General features: G+C 36.9%; 1 protein-coding gene across 2 annotated transcripts in view; it reads right to left on the bottom strand.

Annotated features, from left to right (window-relative positions):
* The window catches only part of RICTOR (RPTOR independent companion of MTOR complex 2), a 92,829-nt gene that overhangs the window by 47,787 nt on the left and 21,878 nt on the right, over positions 1 to 23,164 (bottom strand). Inside the window, exons 4-9 of one of the 2 annotated variants that reach the window (XM_054186116.1) lie at positions 18,122 to 18,186; positions 7,329 to 7,460; positions 6,255 to 6,318; positions 1,747 to 1,873; positions 612 to 781; positions 295 to 362 (exon numbers count right to left, since the gene is read on the bottom strand). In XM_054186116.1, coding sequence (XP_054042091.1) covers positions 295 to 362; positions 612 to 781; positions 1,747 to 1,873; positions 6,255 to 6,318; positions 7,329 to 7,460; positions 18,122 to 18,186 — 626 coding nt within the window. The remainder of the gene's footprint in view (positions 1 to 294; positions 363 to 611; positions 782 to 1,746; positions 1,874 to 6,254; positions 6,319 to 7,328; positions 7,461 to 18,121; positions 18,187 to 23,164) is intronic. The other variant, XM_054186117.1, reaches the window with a different exon arrangement.

Raw genomic sequence — 23,164 nt, 5'->3', positions numbered from 1 at the left:
CACCACCATGTAAGGGCCCTGACTACATCTTACTGATAAAATCTTCATAGGTATTTGAAAAACTGCTATTTGGGGGAGGCTGTCCCCCAACCTTCTCTTCTCCAGGCTAAACAAGTTATTTAAAATCTGAAGGGCTTAACAGTATTTTAGGAAGCTGCATTCTAACCTACTGTACTGAAGTTCAAGTAGTTTAGTATTAGGTCATTGCTTTTATTTTCACTTTGGAAAGAAAAATAGCTTAATTCCAATACCACGAACGTAACTGGCAGCACAAGTAGCAGCACTAACACTTACTTGAGTTGTCCTTCTGCTGTGTCTGGATTATGCCTGTAGTGAAAATCTGTGTAAGGAGCTAAAATTCGCTAAACAAAAGAAAGACATGCATTACTTTCACATGAGAATACAGTAAAATAGGCCTTGTCCTTTCCTCAGTCCCACTCCAACCTGTCATTTTATTCCTGCTTTATAAATCATTATGCTCTTAGCCTAAAATGTTATATTTTAAACAATTTGCACTAACACAGAGGGTGAAATCTGAGATTAAAATTAAACATTTTCATAAGTAATACAATGTTTTATTTCTGTCACTGAAAAAGTAAAACTGAACCCACCTCTAACTCTACATCTGCTCGCACATACTGTCGGGTCTTTGGATGATTAATGAGGTGCAAAACTGTAGTTATCAAAGCCTCATTTATTCGGCTTAGCTGACAATCAATCACATTTTTCAAGATGGTACTTAAACCACCCCGAAGAGCCACCACCTCGGGATTCTGAAGTGCTAAATAAAGAAAAACACGTCACTTCGGTCAGTGATAGGAAAGAAAACATTTCACGGCTTCCAGTATGACAAACATGTCATCTCTTTAGAACATGTATCTTTTTCTTTCTGAACACTGCTGAGGCACACATAAAGCTTTTAATGTAACTGACCAACAGTAGCAATGAATTGAGATTTTGGATTAATTTACCATGAACAAAAATACTGGTCAGTCAGTCACCATTGTGCAGCAGTTTCACAACTTATTTCCAACAAAGTTTCCATACAGTGGTTTCTGGATTTCCCCGCAAAAAGACTGTGTGCTTCACTGGGCTGACATGGATAAAGTATTTATGCTAAAATATCAAAAAGTAACAAACTGTTTATTTCTTTAAAACAGAAGTTTGTATCTTGAAAACACTGCTGAAGTTATTTCTCACTGATTAATTTAAAAAAACCCCCAGCTTTAAAAATCAGCACCCACATACAAGTATAGGGAGTTAGTATAAACCACTGCCCAGATAGCCTTTACATGGATACAAATACTGACTTTCAGAAGCCAGCTAAAAAAAAATTTTTAAAGGAAGATGTTTTGTAGTTCTCTGAACTCCTGTACAGTTGTCAGCACCTCATGTATGGAATTCTCCCTACTTTCCATCCATTAGTTTTAGAAGTGTCAACTGCAGCAAGGAAACATTTTTAAGGAATAAGAAAAATTGGCAAGTCTTAAAGGAAAGATCAGCACTTGAAATCGTCAGGTACTTCATTTAAGAGATTTTAAGTTGAAGTGATCTCGTTTTATATCAAGCTAATGACTAAAATCCATGAAACTGGCACTGAGAACATGTAACATGATTTATTACTAAACAAATACCCTTAATTATTTGAATATAATCTATTTAATATGAAGCCACAGAAAAGAATCTCTTAGAAAACTGATGACAACCATGTCAAAATTTTTCTTAATTAGCTTTCAGTTATCTTACCTAGTTCACAGATAATGGCTATACACGCTCGAACCATTCTGTCTCTTTCTTGAAGACCATCGTTTCCAACTGCTATCAAAGAATTAGTAATAGAACTGGGGAACAATGAAGCATTCACAGTGATCATCTGCCAAAAATGAAAGAAAAAGCTCTCTGGTTTCTTCATAATGTTTCTCTAAATATACTCACAGATTCACCAGCATTCTGTTTCCCAGATACAACCAGACAGACCACTCCATATAATACTGGATTGTAACTGGTGAATCCTCAAAACTATTTCTTTTGTTCTTGAAATTTTTTATTTGCCAATTTACCATTCTCTTCCTGCTTCAGGTTTTTTTATTATTTAATCATAATAGGAACGGGTTAGACATTACTGTTGCAGAGAGAACTATGCCTACCTTTTTGACATTTTTTTTAAATTTCTTTATTGACAAAGAATGCTATCCAATGACACAGAGTAGATTAAGAACTCTTCCAGGAGATTGATTCATACTGCAGCAGGTTCTTCAATACTTATTGAACTGCTTAATTAGCCAAGACTAAAATCTCCTGTTTTGCAGAGAAATCGTTAGATTGCTGCAGACTACAAAACCAGACATTAAACAAAGAAGCTGCTATAGTATTTGGAAGGCAACTGCCAGTAGCACCCCTATATCCTCTTGCATGGTATCTGGTCTTCCTAGAACTACAGCGTAATTCAATTTCATCATAAGTCATATAGCTATGGCAGAAAGCACACACACACACACAGCCCTTAAAACACATTAAAGTGGAAAGAAAAGATGAAAACAAGACCTGCATCCATTAATCAAGTCATTCTTCAATTAACAAGAAAGGTAGAACAGATGAACAGATTTTAATAGCCAATGCTCACTTACACTACAGAAAAGGTACTGCACCATGGAAATCCTCAGATGCTAGTTCAAGACAATCAGAATTTATACCAGATTAAGGAGCAAGACCCCGTGCATACACTAAAGGCAAAAAACTCCACCCACCCCAAAACAACTAACCAGTACGACCACTCCTCGCCTTCCCCAAAATGAGGCTTTGACTACAAAGGCTGAGTAGCTGTTCACATTTTTTCATAGTTTGTGAAAATTCAATATACATATCCTCTATATGATGGAACATGAACATCACTAAACAGATGTACTACTAAGGAGGAAGTAGGGTTTTTGTCTGCTTAAAAACGGAACAACATAATGTGTTATAGCCCACTCAACCATGTCAAATATTTTTCTACTAATAAGAGTGAGATGTAAAAAAAAAATACTCAATATCCATCTAATACCTAAAAACTTAAGGACAGTTTTCCAAGGTTTTGTTTAATATCCCTTTTGTTTTCACCAAAAGCAGGCTTATCTTTACTTTTCCAAAATTGTTTTGTCCTATATTCATTACGTGGCTCCCTTAGATGTCTTACAGATATTTGTTCAGACAAAGGAGATTAATTGTTTCACTTTCTTTGCAAAGGATGTTAAAATGAGAAGGGATCAACCATTTTGACAAATATATCGGAACACTTTAACAAGTTTATTTTTAATAAGTGTTTTTGATAAACTTCTTGTCATACAGAATGTTGTCACCCACAAAACAGGAAGCTTTACGACAGGACTCTAAAGAAAAAAAAAACTCTTCCCCACCCACGCAGTCTTTCACTTTTACAATGGTATGAAGTAACAAGAATTAGCAGTAGAATGGGTGTACCAACCACTCTACAAAATTATAACCTTTTTTCTACTGATATTGACATGTACTTAGTGTGAAGATACAAGCAGCCTCTTAAGGCTGTTCTGCTTCATTGTTTTCTTTGGCTTTAAGACATGAGAAGTAAAGACTTCTTTCTTTTAATATTCAATTCCAAATACATTAGTAGAATAAACACAAGCTTTTGCATTTGCTTTCATTCTGCTCCAGGTATTGAAACGCAGTTCTGAAGACCAAGGACAGGTGATACAAGGCTACTTACAAGCAGCTATGATGAAATAAGTAACAAAGACTATGAATTTGGTCTTTAAAGATTCCTTTAAAAAAAGAGGAAGAATGAAGGTGGCTCATATTGTACCTAACCCTGACTTCTGCTTTGAAAATAAAATATCCTGCTTCCGAAATTATAAAAAAAAAGTCTTACTAATTTCTATTTGATAGAAGAATGCTTTCTGAAGCAACTCTATGCCATCCTTTTCATGGCTAAAAAACACCACTAAATTGCAAAGTTCTTACTAGGAAATGTAGAGATGATTGCAGTCAAAAGAGACAGTGAGCACTCAAAGCCTTCAAAAAAAATCTGAAGCCAAGTTTAAAAAGTTTGAAGTTGTTTTTCTTTTCTCTTCCTATACTACTTTAACCTGCACATTTTTAAAATAAGTTTATCATTAAGTGCCTTTTATAAATTCATAAAACAGGATTAATATTTTAAATTTTGTTCTTCCACTTTATGAAAAAGAAGAGAGGAAAGTTTTAATTTTAAAGTTTTATATCTACATTTTTCTTACATAGGCATTTTTGCTATAAAAGATCAGGCTGAAGAATTGCATGCAGCCTTTGGAACTGAAAAAAATTAGTTCTGTGACACTGGTGGAACCCAGTTCAGCTCTTCCATGGCTCTCAGGAAATTATCTCCTGCACAATGAATTAACTCTGTTTTATTTACCATTTGTTCTCCTCTTTTAGACCTTCATATATTCTTTTAGGAATCCTGGTATCAAATCACCAAGATATTGAGGGAGATGAAGAGATACAGGAAAAGGGCAACAGCAGGGTAACAAAAAGACACTGTGAAAATACAGGATGTGCCACTCAAGATCTGTGTCACAGTATTCCTCGTGAGAGTTTCGCAAGTACTGACTGCTCTATGCCAATGCGTGCTTAACTGCTGTAGCCCAGACAGGATCTGAAAAAGGTGTTAACTTTACTGGTAGCCGCATTGGGTGGCTTTTTGTTTCTCTGACATTATCTTTTAAGAAAAAAGGATGTTCTAGGTAGTCAAAGATGTTAGGAAACATCTTTCATCAACATAGTTCTCAGCATCAAAGAGCAGCTTCCCTGTACAGCATGCACACTCCATGCATGTACATCCAATGCACAACATCCTTGTACAATGATGGAGACAAAAAAGCACTGGTGGATCAGCTGTGTGATTTTTTAATGCTTATCTTTCAGGACCTTTTTTTTCAAATCAAACTAACGGATTTCTTTCTCTTGCTTCCTCTTGTTTCTTGCAAGCAAGACAGAAGTCTTTGCTCAACTAGGAAATGCTCAAAAAAGCCCAGGAATAATGAGGACAAATTTCTGACCCAAACAATACTAATTCATCATAAATGTGCTTCCATTTCACCTTCTGATTTAAGTTATTCTGGCTCTACATTGAAGCTCTCTTTTGAAAGTAGATTAGCAAAGAACTTTTATGAATTGTAGCTTCCTCAAGGATCCATTCCTTTATCGTTGTGTTTTTCATTTTTTTGGATTTGGAAGTGCTGGTAGTGTTTAAGCTTTAAAAACTCTCTTTTTGGCACAACTGTTTATCAAGCATATTGTCTTTTCTGTAAGACAGAAACCAAGTGAGCTCATTATGAGAAAAGAAATTGCATATCAAACTTCCCTATTTTCAACCTTTTATATATATATATATATGTAAAAAATACACATGCACACATATATATGTAAAAAATACATATACATACATATATATATGTAAAAAATATATATACACACAAAAAAGACGAATCACACGAAGTGCTCCTGGGAGACCATTCTTCCAACTACTTCAAAGTTTACTCAAGTCTGGTAGTTTTTCCTAAGATGCTCAGTAGAAGAACATAAGCATGATAAAGAATAGTAAAGTCCAGTGCAAAGGCAGAATACTATGTTGCCTCAAAAAAACTACCTTCAGTAGCCACTTTCTCTAGGATGAACTTGAAAACGCAGCTAGCACAGCTTCAAACATCTCATATCCAAGGGTACAACAGAGTAACCACCAAAGACTAACTACGTCTTTTTGTGTATCTGAGAAAAGAACTATGGATAGCATCAACCTCTAAGGATAAAGCAATAAGGCTAGAAGCATTCCTTCAACTGATTATTCCCACATCGGCAATTTGCCTCATTTATCAAATCTGCCATCCTTGATCCACAGATGACTAAAACACACGATACAATAAAGTTAAATATTAGATGAAACTTAATAATATGGTTCTTATACCCTTGCATTCATCATTTGATAAGTTCTTCCCAAATCTTGTCCAGTATGATCTCTATCAAAGGAAAATTAGCAGGATTTTTCCAGCCCACTCGAGAGTCTCAGTAGAAAGAGATTAAAATCAAAACAAGTCTCAGCACTACCCTTTCTTGTCTCTTTTGAATTATCATCTGTAATTTCTTCTCACATGAAAAAGTAAGGTAAGGTATTAGAGACTGTGTGAAAAAAACTGCTGATGGAGAAAACCAAGAGCCAGCACAACCAACTGGCATAGCTGATAAGACCATATATAGTTAGATTTTACCTTTCTGACTAATCGAAGTGCTTGTGTTCTTTCTACTTCATTACTCTGCTGTATGTCAATGCACCTAAAATAGATTAAAAAACACATTTTATTTACACCACCACTAATTTTCACCTTAACCGGTAACAACTCACGTTAATATTTATGCAATCGAATAAACAGAAGGAAAACAACATTATGAGTCATTGTTTAAAAATTCTGCCTTTCAGCAAGCATACTCATTATGACTGGTCAATTAGCTTCAGTTTGTATTTTTTACAGTTATCTTCATTATAATTAAATCAATAGAATGTTCTTAAATATACAATGGCACCTTCAACAAATATTTTCTAAGCTGGCTGCATTTGTCATTCCAAATGAGACTAAACAAATTATTTGTAATGTTTCACATCAACATGTTTTGTGCATGTTCTCAGACCAGAAAATTTAACAAAGTTAAAAAGCACACTAAGACTGACTATGTGTGTATACTTATGAACAGAAACACACATATTTATATCAGTAGATAAATCCAACAAGATTTTAAACACATGAAGCACTTAAAATGCTAATATTTACATCTACTCATAATGCTGATCTTACTATCTTGTTGTTAGTTTGCCCTTTGGTATTCTTCTGTTTTATCATAGGTTATACTCAGATTACAAACTCTTGGTCAGGAACTACTTTTTAGCACTGACTTTCTACTAGAGGCTCCAAAACACTATGTTAATAAAAAGAAACAAAACAACTTACATAAAGTAACTTAAGATGCTAAAATTACTGATGTTTCAACCTTCTGAGAACACCATATATTAATTTATGATTAATGGCATTAATGACTAAAAACACTGACATTTTCTAGATTACTCACAGTATATATTTGGACTGCATTTTATTTGGATTAGCTGGTGTGACATACCATCCTTCTATTTTTAAAGGACGTTGTTCATATTGAAGAAAAATTGCTTTTATAAAACTACATATCAAAAATGTAAAGGGACACGAAAACACCTTTTCTCACCTTTCTCAACCATGAAAAAGTAAGTTATTTACAATTGTACAATTTACAACAAGAAGGAAGAGAAAAATTACCTGGCTATCAAGTAATCCACTTTCAACTTTAGCACCTTCTGGAGAATACTGGAGTCTCGAATGAGATAGCGGAGGGCTCGCAATCCTGCTGCTCGCACCTCTTTTGCTTCATTTAGTAAAGCTAGCCTCAGACTACAATGAAGAAAACAAGGGAAACAAAAAATTATTTAGCAGTACGTAGACTTTACAATCTGACATGTAGCTACTACCTACTCATTTAAAATAAAAAGTCCTATTTTTAGAAATAAGTGTTTTACATTAATTTTCCTGTTTTGCAATATTCACTTGTACAGCTTGGAAGGCAAACCTTCTTCCAGCCAGCAGATGTAGACAATATAATTATCTGAAAAAGCCACAAACCATTTTTTTCCCCCAAAGCAGAGCTTGTACACCCATGAAATGATACATGACCAAGACCTGAGTACAACTTGTTATTTGACAAGAGAGCTGAGCACATTATTAGTCCAAGAAAATTAAGAAGTAGAGAACATTTCCTCCTGACAAAATGCCAACCTGTAAGCATGAGTCCTCAAAGCAATATCTTGACATCAAATAGAGACAAATTTACACCTTAGATAGCAATATGCATCACTGACGAAATATGTTTTTATGTACATCCAAATATGTTCACTTAAGCAGCCCCACACAGCATAGATTTCTACAGATTTCATTTTAACATATAATTAAAAATATTTCTCTTTAGACAGCTTTTTAAGCATTTTTGCTCACACGGAGGTGAGCTTTGCTAAACATAACTATCATCATAATGCAAGTTCCTACATTCATTATCTAGCTAAAAAGAAATGAGATAGTAAAGGCCTCTAAAGATGGAGTTTGAAAGTATTAAGTGACACACTGTCCTTCTGAAGGCCGTCAAAAGATTTGCCCCCTCTCCTTGACTACACAGGGTGGGAAAACCATCAGCCTCCCAGTGACATACTTTAGTAGGATTTCTTCAGTGGATATCTAAGAATGCAAATATCTCCGCCAGTGAGACTGAATTTCTACCTACACAAATGGCTAATTATTTCCTTCTCTTACTCCAGGATTGTCGTGCACGGTAATCAGCTACTCCAAGGCAAAAAACCTTCTGAATCTGTAGGAATGTGTCTGAGAGAAAATGGTCATGTGAGCCAGCCTCCCTACTATGAGAGATTAGATTAAGAGCAAAACAGGTGGTAGAAGATGGAATTAGTACATGGGAAAAACGGGAACTGAGAAGGTAGAAAACATGTTGTGCTAATGACTAAGTAATTTACTATGTGAATTCTTGTAACCAATCTGATGTGTGAATGAACTGCATGGACAGTGCGTGAACAGAGACTGTAAGCCAATCATATAGCTGCCGTTAGCGCGTGCTCTTATTGCCTGTCTATATATACTCTGTGAAAACTTGAATAAAGGGAGAACGATCATACTCATATTGAGATTCCATCGTTACTCCGGGTCCGTCTCCCACTCCAACATCTTCCGACATCTGGTAGCAGAGGATGGTTCAGCGCGACTGAGTTCTCCGAGACTGCGGTAAGCAGCTAGAGGAGGGGAGTGGGAAACTTTGGCTGGGAGACGTGCTGCTTGGGCGCATCAGCGGGAGCAGACAACGGCGTGAGGTCGCTCCTCACCTCCCAGGCGCAGCTATGGAAACAGAAGCTGCGGCCACGCTACTCGCTGGGATCCTCTCTAAGAGAGGGATTGAAACACCAGCGAAACTGTTGCTCAAACTGATTAAGCCGGGGCAGGAGATGGGGCAACAAGTAACAAAAGAAGAAGGGGCTATATTAAGACTTCTCCTGCATATCCTCTCTAAGAGAGGGGTGAAATACGATGAGCGTATGCTCCGAAGGTTGTTAACCTGGTGCAGAGAGAACGGATTTGCACCAGAGCCCCAGACAGCTTTTAAACCAGAAATATGGGAGGCTGTTGGGAATAAACTGTGGGAAGTGATAAGTAAAGGAGACAAAGAGGCATCACCGTTAGCGACGACATGGTGATTGGTGTTATCGACCTTACAAGATATGAACGCAGAGCGAGCCACAGCAGTCGGGGCTTTTGCAGCGTTACAACCCACGGGAGGGGATCGAACAGGCCAGGTCCGAAGGTCTGGGACGATCCCCTGCTGATCCCCTCTGCTCCATCTGAGGCCGATGGAGGAGGCAGAATGTCAGCAGAGAAGGACAGAGCCGGAGCTCTTTGCTCCTCCATTGCCCGCCTCGCCCCCTCCCCTCCCCAGTCGTCTCCCTGAGACAAAAGTGCTGGTTTTGTATGTCTGCTGTGTAAGTGTGTGTGGGCGCCAGCTTATACCTGCTGATCAGCATGTGTGCTACTGTTTGCTTTTTGTTGTGTGCAGTGTCGTTAGGTGACTCCACTTGAGCAGGTGTTCTGCCCGGTGTGGTACTGTTCTCGTATGCATCTAGGGCTGACACTCCGTCAAGTGAAGAAGTTTGTATATACACAGTGTTTAGACGTAAGGCGAGCGCGCCCCAGGTAGATATACCAGGATGGGCTGTAGAACCGATGGAAGTCCTGAAATATTGGGGGAGTTTTCATGAGCCGACACGTTTACACTCTCGGGAACGGCTCGCCCGTGCAGGGCGTATCGCTGGTTGTTTGTTGTTTGTCTATAAGGTCATGGTTGATTGGGAAAAGGAGTTGAGCCAAAATCTATAGGATGCTCTGTATGAAAATGAGAAACTTAAGGAAAAATGAGAAACTGAGCTCTTGTTGCAAAGGCAGACTTTTATGTCAGTTGTAAGTGATGGGAAAAAAAAAAAAAAAAAAAAAAGAAGAAAAAGAAAAAAAAGAAAAAAAAAGAAAAAAGAAAAAAGAAAAAAAAAACAAAAAAGAGGAAAAAAAAAAAAAAGAGAAACCAAACAGGAATAATTAGATGGGAAATGTGCCACGTTAGCACAAAAGTATGCCATAAGCATTACGAGAAAGCATCAGAAAAAGAGAAATAGGACACCTGATTCAAAGCAGTACCATAGAGATATGTTTTTTGGTTTTTTTCCTATATGTGTATATGTTATTGCATGCCTTAGTAGATTGCTCTGTGTTATACCCTGCGAGACTAAAATGAACCCCAGCAGAAGCGGTCTCTTGAGCAAGGAGGTAGAATATGGGAAAGCAACGGAAAATCGGCGAGGAGGACTGTAAATACACGCAAGGGACTCGCGCCTGGGTGCTGGAAAACACAGATATCACACCAATTGTTATTCAGTCTCGGGTGCTTGCAAGAAAAACATTTGGATGACATAAGCCTGTAATGGACTCACAGACACCTTATCTAGCTGCTTGAGAATCTTGGCCTGTTGTGGAAGAAGATCAAAGCACAGTACCAGCAAGAACAGGGAGTCCGCATGCGCTCTTGCTAACAAGGACTCTTTTGCTGCCAAGGATTTGTGATAACAAGGACTCTCTTGCTGCCAAGGATAAGTTTAACAATGCTACTAGTACCGCTGTTTCTGAGTTATTGCTAGATGTAGATAGTATTCGATATGCGATGTTGCAAAACAGAACTGCTACTGGTTTTTTGCTTTCAGCTCACAGACATGGTTGTCAAGATTTTAAAGGACTGCATTGTATGAATCTAAGTGACCACTCCAAATCCATCCATGCCCAGTTGCAGGAACTGCACCGACCGAACCAGCAACTTGTGGAGACCACTGGGTGAAATCTCTTTGCTGGATGGACTTGGGGGTGGGGTTGGTTGAAGCAAATTGTACTCATTGCCTGTGTGGAAGGAATTTGTCTGTTATGTTTAGTATGCTGTTTGCCGTGTTTAATAAGCCTTATACGATCAGCTGTAAATGCCGCTTTGCATCGTACCCTTGTACGAGTTGTAGAATATGCTGCTCTAAAAACTATGTGTGTATCCATGAGAACCTGACCTTCACAGAAGAAGATAACAAGAAGGGATTACAACAATGTAGTCACGTGTCAGACAGCTGCTGTTGGCAAAGCTGGATCATGAGTTTGGTGAGACTCGCTGCATACGCTGGCCACGTGTGCAGCAACTCTAGCCTGTACTTTTCTACTCGATCCAGTGCAGGAGAGTCTGGTGGGACTCGCTGCGTGCACTGGCCATGCATGCAGCGACTCTAGCCTGTACTTCTCCACTCAATCCAGTGCAGGATATAAGGAGGCTGCCTCGGGTCAGAGAGGGGGAGAGAGACATGAGCACACTTTGAAGGTACAGGGGATGCCCTGAAGCACTGTGTCTGCCCCCGCCCCCCCCCCCATAAGTTCTATGTTCATTAACCCCAACAACTCCGAAGGCATTACAGTATGTTGCAAGATAAGATATAGTCTACTACTGCTGCAAGACGCATTGAACAGCTTCCTACAAGAATTTCAACTTTATGCCCTGACAGGACAGTGGGATGATGCACTCGCAAAGAGCCTGACTGCATTAGAGTGGGTATTTTTGCCACATACCTTTTCAAAACCAGTAACTATGATGATCGAAATGTTACCACGATTGTTTTTCCAGGGTCGCTTGTGCTGTCAGCAACCACAATGTATTTGAAATATTACAAAAGGATTTCTCGTGGGTAAATCCAAAGAAATTGGCTTTCTGGGCTAAATTTAGGAATCTGGGTATTTATTGCCTTAGCAGGGTTCTTTTTGATTCTGTTTTTAATTGTGTTTAGTATATAACCTGCTAAGAGCGTCACAACAAGGATAACATGTCCAAATTCAAAGCGGTCAAAAATGGTTTCGATGATTGGTCAAACTCATGGGGTATAACGGGATGGTTATCAGACTTACCAAAGCAAGGCCTCATGCTATTGTTGGTTATATTATTATTGATTATGGTAGCCTCATGTGTTCTCCGCAAAGTGACTGACATGATAGAAAATGCCATGCATAAGGTCTGGCTGGCTCAAGAAGAAAAAGGGGGTATTGTAGGAATGTGTCTGAGAGAAAATGGTCATGTGAGCCAGCCTCCCTACTATGAGAGATTAGATTAAGAGCAAAACAGGTGGTAGAAGATGGAATTAGTACATGGGAAAAACGGGAACTGAGAAGGTAGAAAACATGTTGTGCTAATGACTAAGTAATTTACTATGTGAATTCTTGTAACCAATCTGATGTGTGAATGAACTGCATGGACAGTGCGTGAACAGAAACTGTAAGCCAATCATATAGCTGCCGCTAGCGCGTGCTCTTATTGCCTGTCTATATATACTCTGTGAAAACTTGAATGGAGGGAGAACGATCATACTCATATTGAGATTCCATCGTTACTCCGGGTCCGTCTCCCACTCCAACATCTTCCGACATGAATCTTTTTGGAAATTAATGGTACTGTGCAGAAGTCACTATTAACAGCAACCTATTTCCAAGTGATATCAAGACAAAGTAGAAAGGCTGCAGTACTGTATGATCTGATAACTACTTTCAGCACCAAGTGGGGAAAGTGGCAAATTACTTCAGGAAGACCATCTTTGCTGTAATATCAAATATGATTCTTCACATAAAAACAGTGACAGTAATTGCCTTTATTTATTTACTTTAAGCTGAGCTAGAAGCAAATAAGAAACAGCTTCTCAACACTGAGGTTAAGAAAAAAATCTTCCTCTTAACAAAAAAACCCCAAACTATACTGGAGGAGAGATTAATTTCTTAAGTCATTCAAGAAAAGCAGACAAGTAACTCTTCCAATTGTGTTGAGTAGATAATAGGCATTCTTTAGATCATGAATCATACTTTGTTTCTAGTTTTGCAGCTCTGCAGAGATGGAAATCTGAGGGATGAGCACGTAAAGACTCAGTTCTACTTAGTGGTATTTTTCTATTTGGACTTTTACCTCACAGTTTACAATTGGTTTGGATATTCTAGTTTAAGACACTTAAGCAGAGTTTCCTTTTAGGGCAGAAGTTTTCTATTACTCATGCAAATGGTGTTGTTGCTATCCATAACATCTCTTAGTAGTACAGCCAAATACTGCATCTGTTTTTTTTCGCGTCATCAAGTAAAGTACCTTTACTTTTATATTTGAGACGAAAATGTTTCTTGAATGGCAGACCAAAACAGGCTTTAGATAAACAGTTTCTCAAAAGCAGTCAAAGCGTTGAAAGCTTGTTTTACAACTCACAAGAAGGGAATATTCTTAATTTGCAGATAGAAGTTAATTTAAGAATTTGCAACAGTGAAACCACTACAAAGGACAACACTATCATGAGATTCAACACCCAAAAGCAGAAGGCACCAAAAAGGGATTTGTCACTATCTTTAAATAGTGAGAACGCAATGGGAATATATAGCTAGCCAGAAAGGCACAGACCTAAAACAGAGGTCATAAAAAACCCATAAAGGTCCAATGAAAGCAATGACACATAGAAGTGTACAGGGTGAACAAAGATCTCTCCATTAGAAACAAAAACTAACCAAAAAACGGTCACCAGTCAATGACTGAACTGGAAAAACCTGAGCGAAACCTGATTTTATGGTAACAAAGATACGCTACAACAGTCAGGAAAAAAAAATATGTAGGAACACCTATATGCATGTGTCTGTATGCGTCTACGTGTTCTGACTTCTCTGTCAGAACCACAGCTGTACCACAAGGAGAAAACTTGAAAAATTAAACCAGATCCACTGGATAACCCAAAAGGAAAAGGAGAAGGAATGAAGCAAATAAAAGACTGACAGAGATATGATGGAAACAATCATTTTCTTCATACTAAGTCATTGCTTTAGAGATCTGCATGAAGATTCCTGTCTCAACATCTTTTTTATTATACAAAATATGAGTTAGACTTAGATGTGAAAATGATGGAAGAACTGGAGGAAATCATCCAGTAAGTACTGTCAGTTGCCCACCAAGCTTCCAATCTGTATTTGGAAATAACATTAACATGAACTGTATTTGCTAGCACCATATCATAAATGGTATGGCCAAGGTGAAAAAAAAGTGATAAACAGGTCTACACAAAACAGATTCCAAAGGGCACACAGACTGTTTTGGGTTTTATAATAAAATCACCTTAAAGTAAAACTGGTTACCATGTGAAGCACCCAGCAGAGGTTACGCAAACTTTATTCTTCTAGTCTTTCGAAAGACTTAAAACGAGTTATTACAATAGTGTATAAAAAGGCGTAAGGTGTTGCTGAAGATTGTCTTAAGGGATATAAAAAGATTACAGAGTGACAAAAAGTAGTTTCAGAAATCGCAATCTGTAAAGATGAATTCAAAAAGCAGAGGTGAATGGAGGATTTTTATCCTGATAACTTTTTGTCCTGATTTTTATGCAGGTTCACAAGCTCCTATGCAGATCTCACAATCTTATGCAGGTAGTATTTAGTATACAATTTTTGATTTGGAGGAGGTCAGGTGGGGACAGAAATAGAGAGGGCAACATAATTAATAAGAATTATTACCTTAATAAGGTTATGAGAAACTTCAAGAGAACTTAAAAATTATATGTATATATAATTCACAAGATAGTAAAGATTGTTAGATGTGACTTAACACACATCAAGACAAAAACTGTGTTATAAAACCATACTACATGATTCTAAAATAGCCATCAGATCAAGAAAATTATTTTGATATGCACACTGCACGTGCATCTGTGGCTGAAAGTGCCAAGAAGACATCATGACTGTGTAAGAGAAAAAATAAGCGCAATAGTACTCACCCCAGTATTTTAAGTGTCACTGCAGAAATGAAAATAGCTTTCTATGACAGCATTAAGGCTGATAAACATTAAGACTGATAAAAAGTCTGGAAAAACTAACAAACAAAGGAATAAGAAAGGATAGTCACTTCCTATTATAGGATCATTCTCACACCTTTTTCTGAAGTATCTCATCCACACGCTACAGAATGATAACCATGGTTTTAACGGATCTCCATGTGATCCAGTAAGGTAATTGTGAATATTCTTAATTTTTCTTTTATGCCCAAAGCCTCTTGGGACATAACTAAGAGACCTCAAATGTTTCTGAGGCTACCAACACTCCATTTTCTTCATGGCTCAAGGCCTCCTCTCGGCTGTCAATGGTATGGTGCTCTGCGAACTGGGAAGACCCATCTACACTGGGAATGACAATGAAACGTGTCACTGTCATCCCCATATGCTGGCAGGAAGAAACTATAACCAGGCACCTCGACTAACATAATTTTAAAAAGAGAGTGAGTTCTAAAACCCAGATCTCTAACTTGATAATAACTGCAGTTATTGCAGACTGCAGAAGTCTTCGGTTTGGTTAAATATTCTACTAAGGTTACTAACCCCAAACCTAGAACTTTATAGGAAATCTGTAATTATTTTGAAATCACTGATTCCCTTATAGTTTAATGCTTTAGGTTAGCCATTCATACTTCACAAATGCAGAAAAGTCAGGAAGTATTTCTTGCATCCAAGTAAATTTTCATGTTTTCAAAGGAAAAACAAGTCAGTTCTGTAGAATAAAAAGGTTCCCCTATGGAAATCTAAGTGTCCTGGTTTGAGGTAAAACAGAACCAATTTTCTGATTTGTAATTTTACTTTTTAGCTGTGCCTCTTCTAACTGACTAAACTCTGAAATTAACAGCATATTGTTCAGAAACTGTTCACTCTCAGAGTGATAAAACCTGATTACACCAATGAATGGTATGCAGAGAGGCTCTTGCTTGTACTTATTGCTGTAACAACCAAGGTCAGCTAACTTTGCTGTTTGCCCTATTAGAGGAAGCAGAGAAGCGTAGAGGGGTCCCACCTGCAGGGAGGAGCGGACAGAACAGGTGACCCAAAACTGACCAACAGGGTATTCCATCCCATCTGCATCACGCTCAGTATAAAAGCTGAGGGATCAGAGGGGCAAGGCTGCTCTGGCTCGCTTTTATCTTCAATGGCCGACGTCTGAGGAGGACCCTGTCTGTTCATCTGCCTTTGATCCCGATCTGAGCCCTCCTGACTCTAGTTCCAGAATTCAGCTCCTGTCTGTCACTGACTCCAGTCTGGGACTTTCCCTGTGTCTGCTGGTAACGTGATCGTCATCCTGGGAGCTGGATACGGTTTTGTATATATTGTATACCTTTTTCTTTAATTTTTATTATTCTATTATTTACTATTTTCTTATTTCTTATTTTAATTAAAGTAGTTTAGTTCTTTTTCTGAACTCGTAAATCTCCTTATCTCTTCCTCTCCTCTCTGAGGAGAGAGGGAGGGGGAGCATCTGTTGTTCTGATTGGCCAATCCGGCCAAAACCACGACACTAAGATAATGTTGGGAACATCAGCAGAGTGAGTTACAGAACTTCCATGCTCTTTCCAAAGGAATATATGTAATTAGTCTACCTGAAGGTCACTTCCAAAATTTATTAAAAAGTTCAGTATTTGCAAGTTACTCAGAACAGCTGTATGCTGTACAGCAAAATAATCTGCAAACAGAATACTACCGCAGAATGGCCGTAACTCCGGAGAGAAAAATTTTTAAATTTGCCTGAAAAGTCTGTATTTAATTAAAACAATTAATCCTATAAATATTTCTGAAGAACCACCAACCAGCATGATTATGCCTGTTAAAATGTGAGCATTTGAGTGACATCCCTGAGTTTGAAAGTTATCATTATAGTGGAGTTATCTACATGTGCAGTAAAAATTGGCTTCTCATGTACATACAGAGAGGAACCATTGGACTGACCAAAGTAACAACACTAACCAAGATCATTTTCCTGCTATATTCTTTCCAGTTTTTTTGAGAAACCATTTCTGGCATTTTTCTAAGTAGAAGGCTATTTTTCTTCATGTGTCTGCTGAGAACAACATTTTTATCTCTTCCTTATCAATATCTGTAATTGTGTTTGGATTAGCAGATCTTTCTGTAAACTTCTTCCTGTAAAAACAAACACTAGTATTTGCATAACCTTTTAAGACTTGTATTTAAAAATATTTGGTAAAGAATTCTGAATTTTGAAGTTATACTCTTAAGTGATGGTCACTTCCACCATAAACACTATAACAGATTACATAAATAAGATCAGAAAATGATAACCTATTAAAGCTTACAGCAAAATATGCATTCACAAAAATATACTAATATTTTTTAAATTTTTTAGTCCTAGCAGAGAAAATAATTTCTATTTAAGAAAACAACTTAGAATATTTTCATAAGAAATTACACAAGTTCTCCCAATATTTTACTTAAAGAGTGACTTTTCTAAGCTTGCTTTCTTAAGTCAGATAAACTAAATTGAAAGAACACAAAATCATGTTAAATACTAGATCTTAGTTGTTTCTGCCACCAATGCTGAACCTCAGGACAAATTTACCAATGTCTACGTAAAAACACAGATTCTGGAAATAAGCATATAGTTACTTGCAGCTGTCAGAAATAGCAACAAAATATAGGAAAATTCCACTTGAAAGTACATACACAGGGCATTTTAGCAGCAGGGAAAGCAATGCTACAAAGACATACACACACCAAATCAACATAAAATATTTATTTTTAAATCCTGATTCTATGTTAAGAATATGTTCTAAATTCTGTAGCTGTATATTTTTACTAAAAGTACCTTTTGTAAGTACTGAGATATTTAGAGGTGTTTTTGCATCTATAAGGAATATAATAAAGAAATCCATACTTTTAACTTGGACGTTTTTTCCCCTCTTTGCCCGAAAGCAAATAATGTATTTCTGATTTTACTCATTAAATTATTTGTAAGATATATGTTTGCATTATGAAATTTCAAACACATTAGAAATACAAAATATTAGCTCAGAAGTACAAATAAAGTTTATTTAATTGCACCTACAACAATTAAAGTACTCTAGTGTTGCCCTATTGCTCCTTACTACTTACCATATTATTATGCTGTCATATGTAAAACCTAGCTTTTCTTCAGCATGGCCAGTATTACAAAGAAGCTGAAAATAAAAGAAAATATCTATTATTTTTAATTCTTTAAAAATGACTATGTGAAACTGTACATTTCTGGACGTGCTTTCAAGGAAACCCAAGGAATTTCATTCATAGCAAAGGGATGCGTAATAACTTCAGACTTCCCTGAGAATTTCTGCTGTCAGTGTTCTGTTCCTACATACACCAGACACACACAAATCTGTGGCCTTTTATACTGGTCAGTTTTTCAACTCCAGATTGCTCTTCTTGTTGCCTTTAAGCTCTTTTCAGAAGAGACACTAGTTGGGCAATTGGTAACCTGAGCAGAGATGAAAAAGACTGAAGTCAAAGCACACCACATTCAAAAACAGGGCTCTGGTGAGAGTTCTGAAGCAGATTGACAGTCATGGTCCACACAGCAAAGATGAAGAAAAATATTAAAAAAAAAAATCAGAAGGCATTGCCATGTTAAGTGTCCTGTAACTGACATTCAGCCCAGCCTGCCATCAGTTCCACAGAACCTGTACCTCTGAAAAAAATCAGTGCAAAGACTGAATTTATGCACACAAAAAGAATCTATAAACTGTCACAAATTCTGAACATTTCAACCATACCTATCCATTTTGAACACAACACTGAAGGTTTACAAGTGCAGTTTTTACATCCAAAGTCAATCTCAAAAGGAGCAATCTAGTGCGTGCCAATGTTGTAGCCTCTTTAGGAAAGGAAAACAGTCTCTTCTGTAAGAAGAGCAGATGCTGTTCTCCTTTGCAGGAGTGGCAAAGAAATTCCTAGTAACGTCATTTACTATCCCTAGCTAAAATGATAAAATACGTTATTATCACATCCAAATTGTCCAAATCCCAAAGCAATTTCCCAAGCACTTCCAAAAACTCAAGTGACTAATACTGATTGCAATAGCTTTGCACTTTGTCCTCTCTTTTCGTTAACAGGCATCTGTTCAATTCTGAGACAGCACAGTTTAACAGCTTCTTCTCAGTAAGGAATTCAGGAAGTGTTTATGTCAACTTCTGAATACTCCTGCTCTGAAAGTATTAAAATGTATCAAACCCTGCGCCACATTCTTTATATGTATTATCTGCTAACAATAAAAAATTAGTAACAAACAAACAGTTAAATTAATGCTACTGTAAGTTGGAATATTTAACATGTTCCATGCTCCCATTCTACTGTTCACCTCCACCTGAAAAAACCAGCATATCGCACAGAAACTCTGCTTTTAAATAAACCCGTTCTATTAGCATGATGTTTTAAATTCAAACAATACTTTGGTTTATGCTGAATGAGTATAAATTCTTACAAGAATCATGTTACATTTTAAGAAATTATTTTTCATGTTTTAAGAAAAATGCATAGTGATAATGCTGAAATCCAAAGCTGTTACTGAGACAGATTATTAAATTGGCTTGGATCAGCTCTCCACATTTGGGCTCAAATAATCTAAGCTAATTGAAATGTTTTGGACTTTGATTTTTTCTTTATTAAGCGTTTATAACCAAAGGTGATTATAAAACATACGGAAAATGATTACACAACCTCTTTTCCCCACCTTTCAGATTTAAGTGATAATAAAACTAGACAATTGGTGCATTAACTTGTTATGACAGTATGTCACTTCCTAGCACCAATCTATTTTTATGCCATGTTGTTGGACTGCCTAAGGCCACCACTGCTGTTTTAGCATTTCTATTGAGATCTTATGAACTGTAAAAATTGGCTGGCAGAGTGTAAGCAAAACAGTGTGAGAAGATAGAGAGTAAAAACAGTTCATTGTTCAGTTTCAGACAAGTACACCAATAGCTGTTTAGGCTAATCATTTATATACCTAACCGGCTCCCCATTATTCCACCCCAGACACAAATGAGAAATCCTAATTTAACATACCAGATTATTCTAACAGTATTTTTTCCTACTTTAAAAAAAACCAACCACAAAACAGAATTGTAATTGTGATGTAGGAAAAAACATTTTTGAGAAAGCTGACATTGTGTGCACTAGCGCATTTCTGAAGCGAGCTTCATCACACTTACCATTGGCTGGTATCTGGAGCGGTCCCAAGATGAAACTAAAGCAGATGACGTGTTCCAGGAACCCACCTAACTTGCTGCAATTGCTAAAGAGCATTCAGTTCACTGGACCAACTCTAATCTAATCATCAGTAACCACTCTTACCAAATACATACAATGTGGTTATTAGCTCCTCAATACCAACTGTTTTCCTCTATATATGTGTTCCCACAGTGCATACCCTCACTCATCTAGAAAGAAACTTGATCCTACCTGACAACAGGTATAACTTCCATCAAGTTTAACAGCTGTGTGGATACAAATTTCTGAACATGATGATAATCATTATCTAAGACACATTGATGGTGTCTGTGCACACATGTGAAATATCTCTCACAGGGAGTGAACAGATAGAATTGGATAAAAAAAACCTACGCACAAGATTAGCTACTTTAGGTATTAGTTTACTCTCATTCCAATGGGCCACCATTACTTATGTACTGGCTTTCTTTGCAATTTACACACAGTGGTGTGCGTACTGGATTTCCAGCTAGAAAAGAATTTAAAAGATGGACCGCAAGATCAGAATTCAAAGCATTTCAGTGATTTGAAAGGAGTGCCCAAAGTCAGTAAGAAAATTCAATTAAATAAAAAGAACAGTGTATCATATCATTCAGGGTACCACACGTTAACAGACACATAAAAACTGAAAGGAGTCCAGCAGAGAAGTGCCAGATGTTCAGAAAACATTCTGAATGCTAAATACAAAAATAAATTTCAGAAGGAAAGCAAGGTAAGTTACAGCAAACTATAAACTAAATGAGTTAATGTGATCTCATTTCAGAAAAAAAAAAGAAATTTTACTTTTGAAAATACTAATAGTAGTGCATTATGTTTGAAATTTAGAGACTTTTTTTCCCCACTTCACAGGCTGCTCTCAAAACTGCATAAACAACAAAATTTTGGGTGCCACATTTTAAGAGCAGACAAACTGGAAAAACTGCCACAGAAAAATGTACAAGGCAGCTAGAAAATACACCCATGAGGGATAAGCCATTGAGTTTATTTAGTCTAGGAAAAAGAAAAAACAACCTGGCAAAAGTAAGGTTGGATTGATACATGTTTAAAAGAAGAAAAAAAGTCATGTAGGCTGCTATAAAGAAGATACTGTTCAGCTGTCTCTATGCTTTGGGTATTTCCTCAGTTATAAATGTCTGGTCTTAAGTACATTAAAGGAGAAACTTTGCCACTTTCTTCTCATTTCACTTTCAACCAACATTAAGCAGGCCAGTGATACTGGCCCAAATGCAGTGATTTTTGTAATGGCTGAATTCCTGACAAAGCCAAGTAACTGTCATATGTTTGACTGTAACATTTAACAATTAACATGCATATCACTGTGGTATAAGTTTATAGGCAAGCAGTAACAGAACACTAAAATCTAGTTTTGGCTATACATTGCTATATTTCACTAAAATGACAATAATGTATTATCATATCGTGTAAATGCCTGGAATTATGCAAATACACTTTATATTTTTCACACATATCTCTCTCACACATATAAAATGTATTTTTTTAATATCCACAATAAATTTTTTATATATATATAGACACACAAAAACACAGAGTGTACTTTGCTTGCTAAAACTGCCATTAAGTCAACTCTAAAATTCAAAATTTTTGATAGAATACTCAATACTTAATACTAGGACAAAATGGTACTTACGCTAGGCAAGACAGTGACTAACTTACAGTGAAGGGTTTTTTTCATGTTTACTGTCAGCTATGAGTTTTTCATGCTACTTGGATGAGTCATAGCAATATGAGTAACACATCAACATGTCTTGGAAACAGTAGCTCAAAACAACAAAACCACAGGAGGTCAACAGCATACACAAGTCGATTACACACTGAGACCATTCAAACTTATATTTAACAGAACAGTCACAGCAATAACTAGGTAAAATTATGATAATATTCTATGCAGCCAAAATGTAATCATTTTACTGTGATTTTGGAAATACAGTTTGAAACATCACTGCTAATATTTATGAGGAGACTACTTAGTAGATCTTAGTCTTAAGAGAAGACCCTAATGAAACTGCAGACAATGGATTTATAACCATTAGCTTTCCAGGTTTGTTCCAGAGCTGAATGTCCCCTAAGCTGATGTTCTGTTCCTATAGGCTGTGTACTTCATCATGAGATGAAGTTCATCAAGTTCTGCCCATAGTGGTTTAGCAACTTGGATTAATGTTACACTCAGTGAAAACTGCATTCAGATTCTAAGATACTTGCGTTTTGCAAAGGACAGCTGAGACTCTAAAATGACTGACTACGAATCAAAGACGGATTCTGTGAAAGCCTCTACAGCCCCAAATTCAATCCATATCCTAGTGAAATTTAGCAGAATAGTAAAAAGCTAACACATATAGAGCAGAATAGTAGAGCCTCATTAAATAATGACATAGTTAGTTTTGAGCAAACTGAAAATATGATTTTCCATATCACTGACATTACTCAATTGCTACATTTAAAATAAAATTAATTAAGTTTCATTTTGTCCTAGAAGAAGCACCTTTCTTTCTGAATGAAAAACAGAAATCCCTATAACAACATCTGTTGATCCTTTTTTCTGCTCCTTATTTAAATATGCTTTTAGGTTTAAAAAGGTATAAAGGATCTCTCAGAAGCTAACAGTGGGATAAGCCTTCTGTAATAAAGGATTCTAAATAAATACTTCACATCCAAAAGATATTTTCCACTAGGTAAATGCAATTGTATGTTTCCTTCTGGTTTTCAGTAATTTATCACTTACTATTTCTCATGGGGGTGGGGAAAACCCCAAAGTAGTAACCATGATGTTTTGGTATTAATCAGCAGAAGCTGGGAAACTTCAAGGTGCTTGTCTTATGTAGCTGGCCTTATAAATGGAAGATGGGTAATCCCACTCGTTTTACTGAAGCCAAAGGT

Source organism: Rissa tridactyla, chromosome Z (genome assembly GCF_028500815.1).
Source record: "Rissa tridactyla isolate bRisTri1 chromosome Z, bRisTri1.patW.cur.20221130, whole genome shotgun sequence".
NCBI classification, from domain to species: domain Eukaryota; kingdom Metazoa; phylum Chordata; class Aves; order Charadriiformes; family Laridae; genus Rissa; species Rissa tridactyla.
The sequence above is the reverse complement of the archived record's forward strand: the minus strand, read 5'-3'. Positions and strand labels throughout refer to the sequence as shown.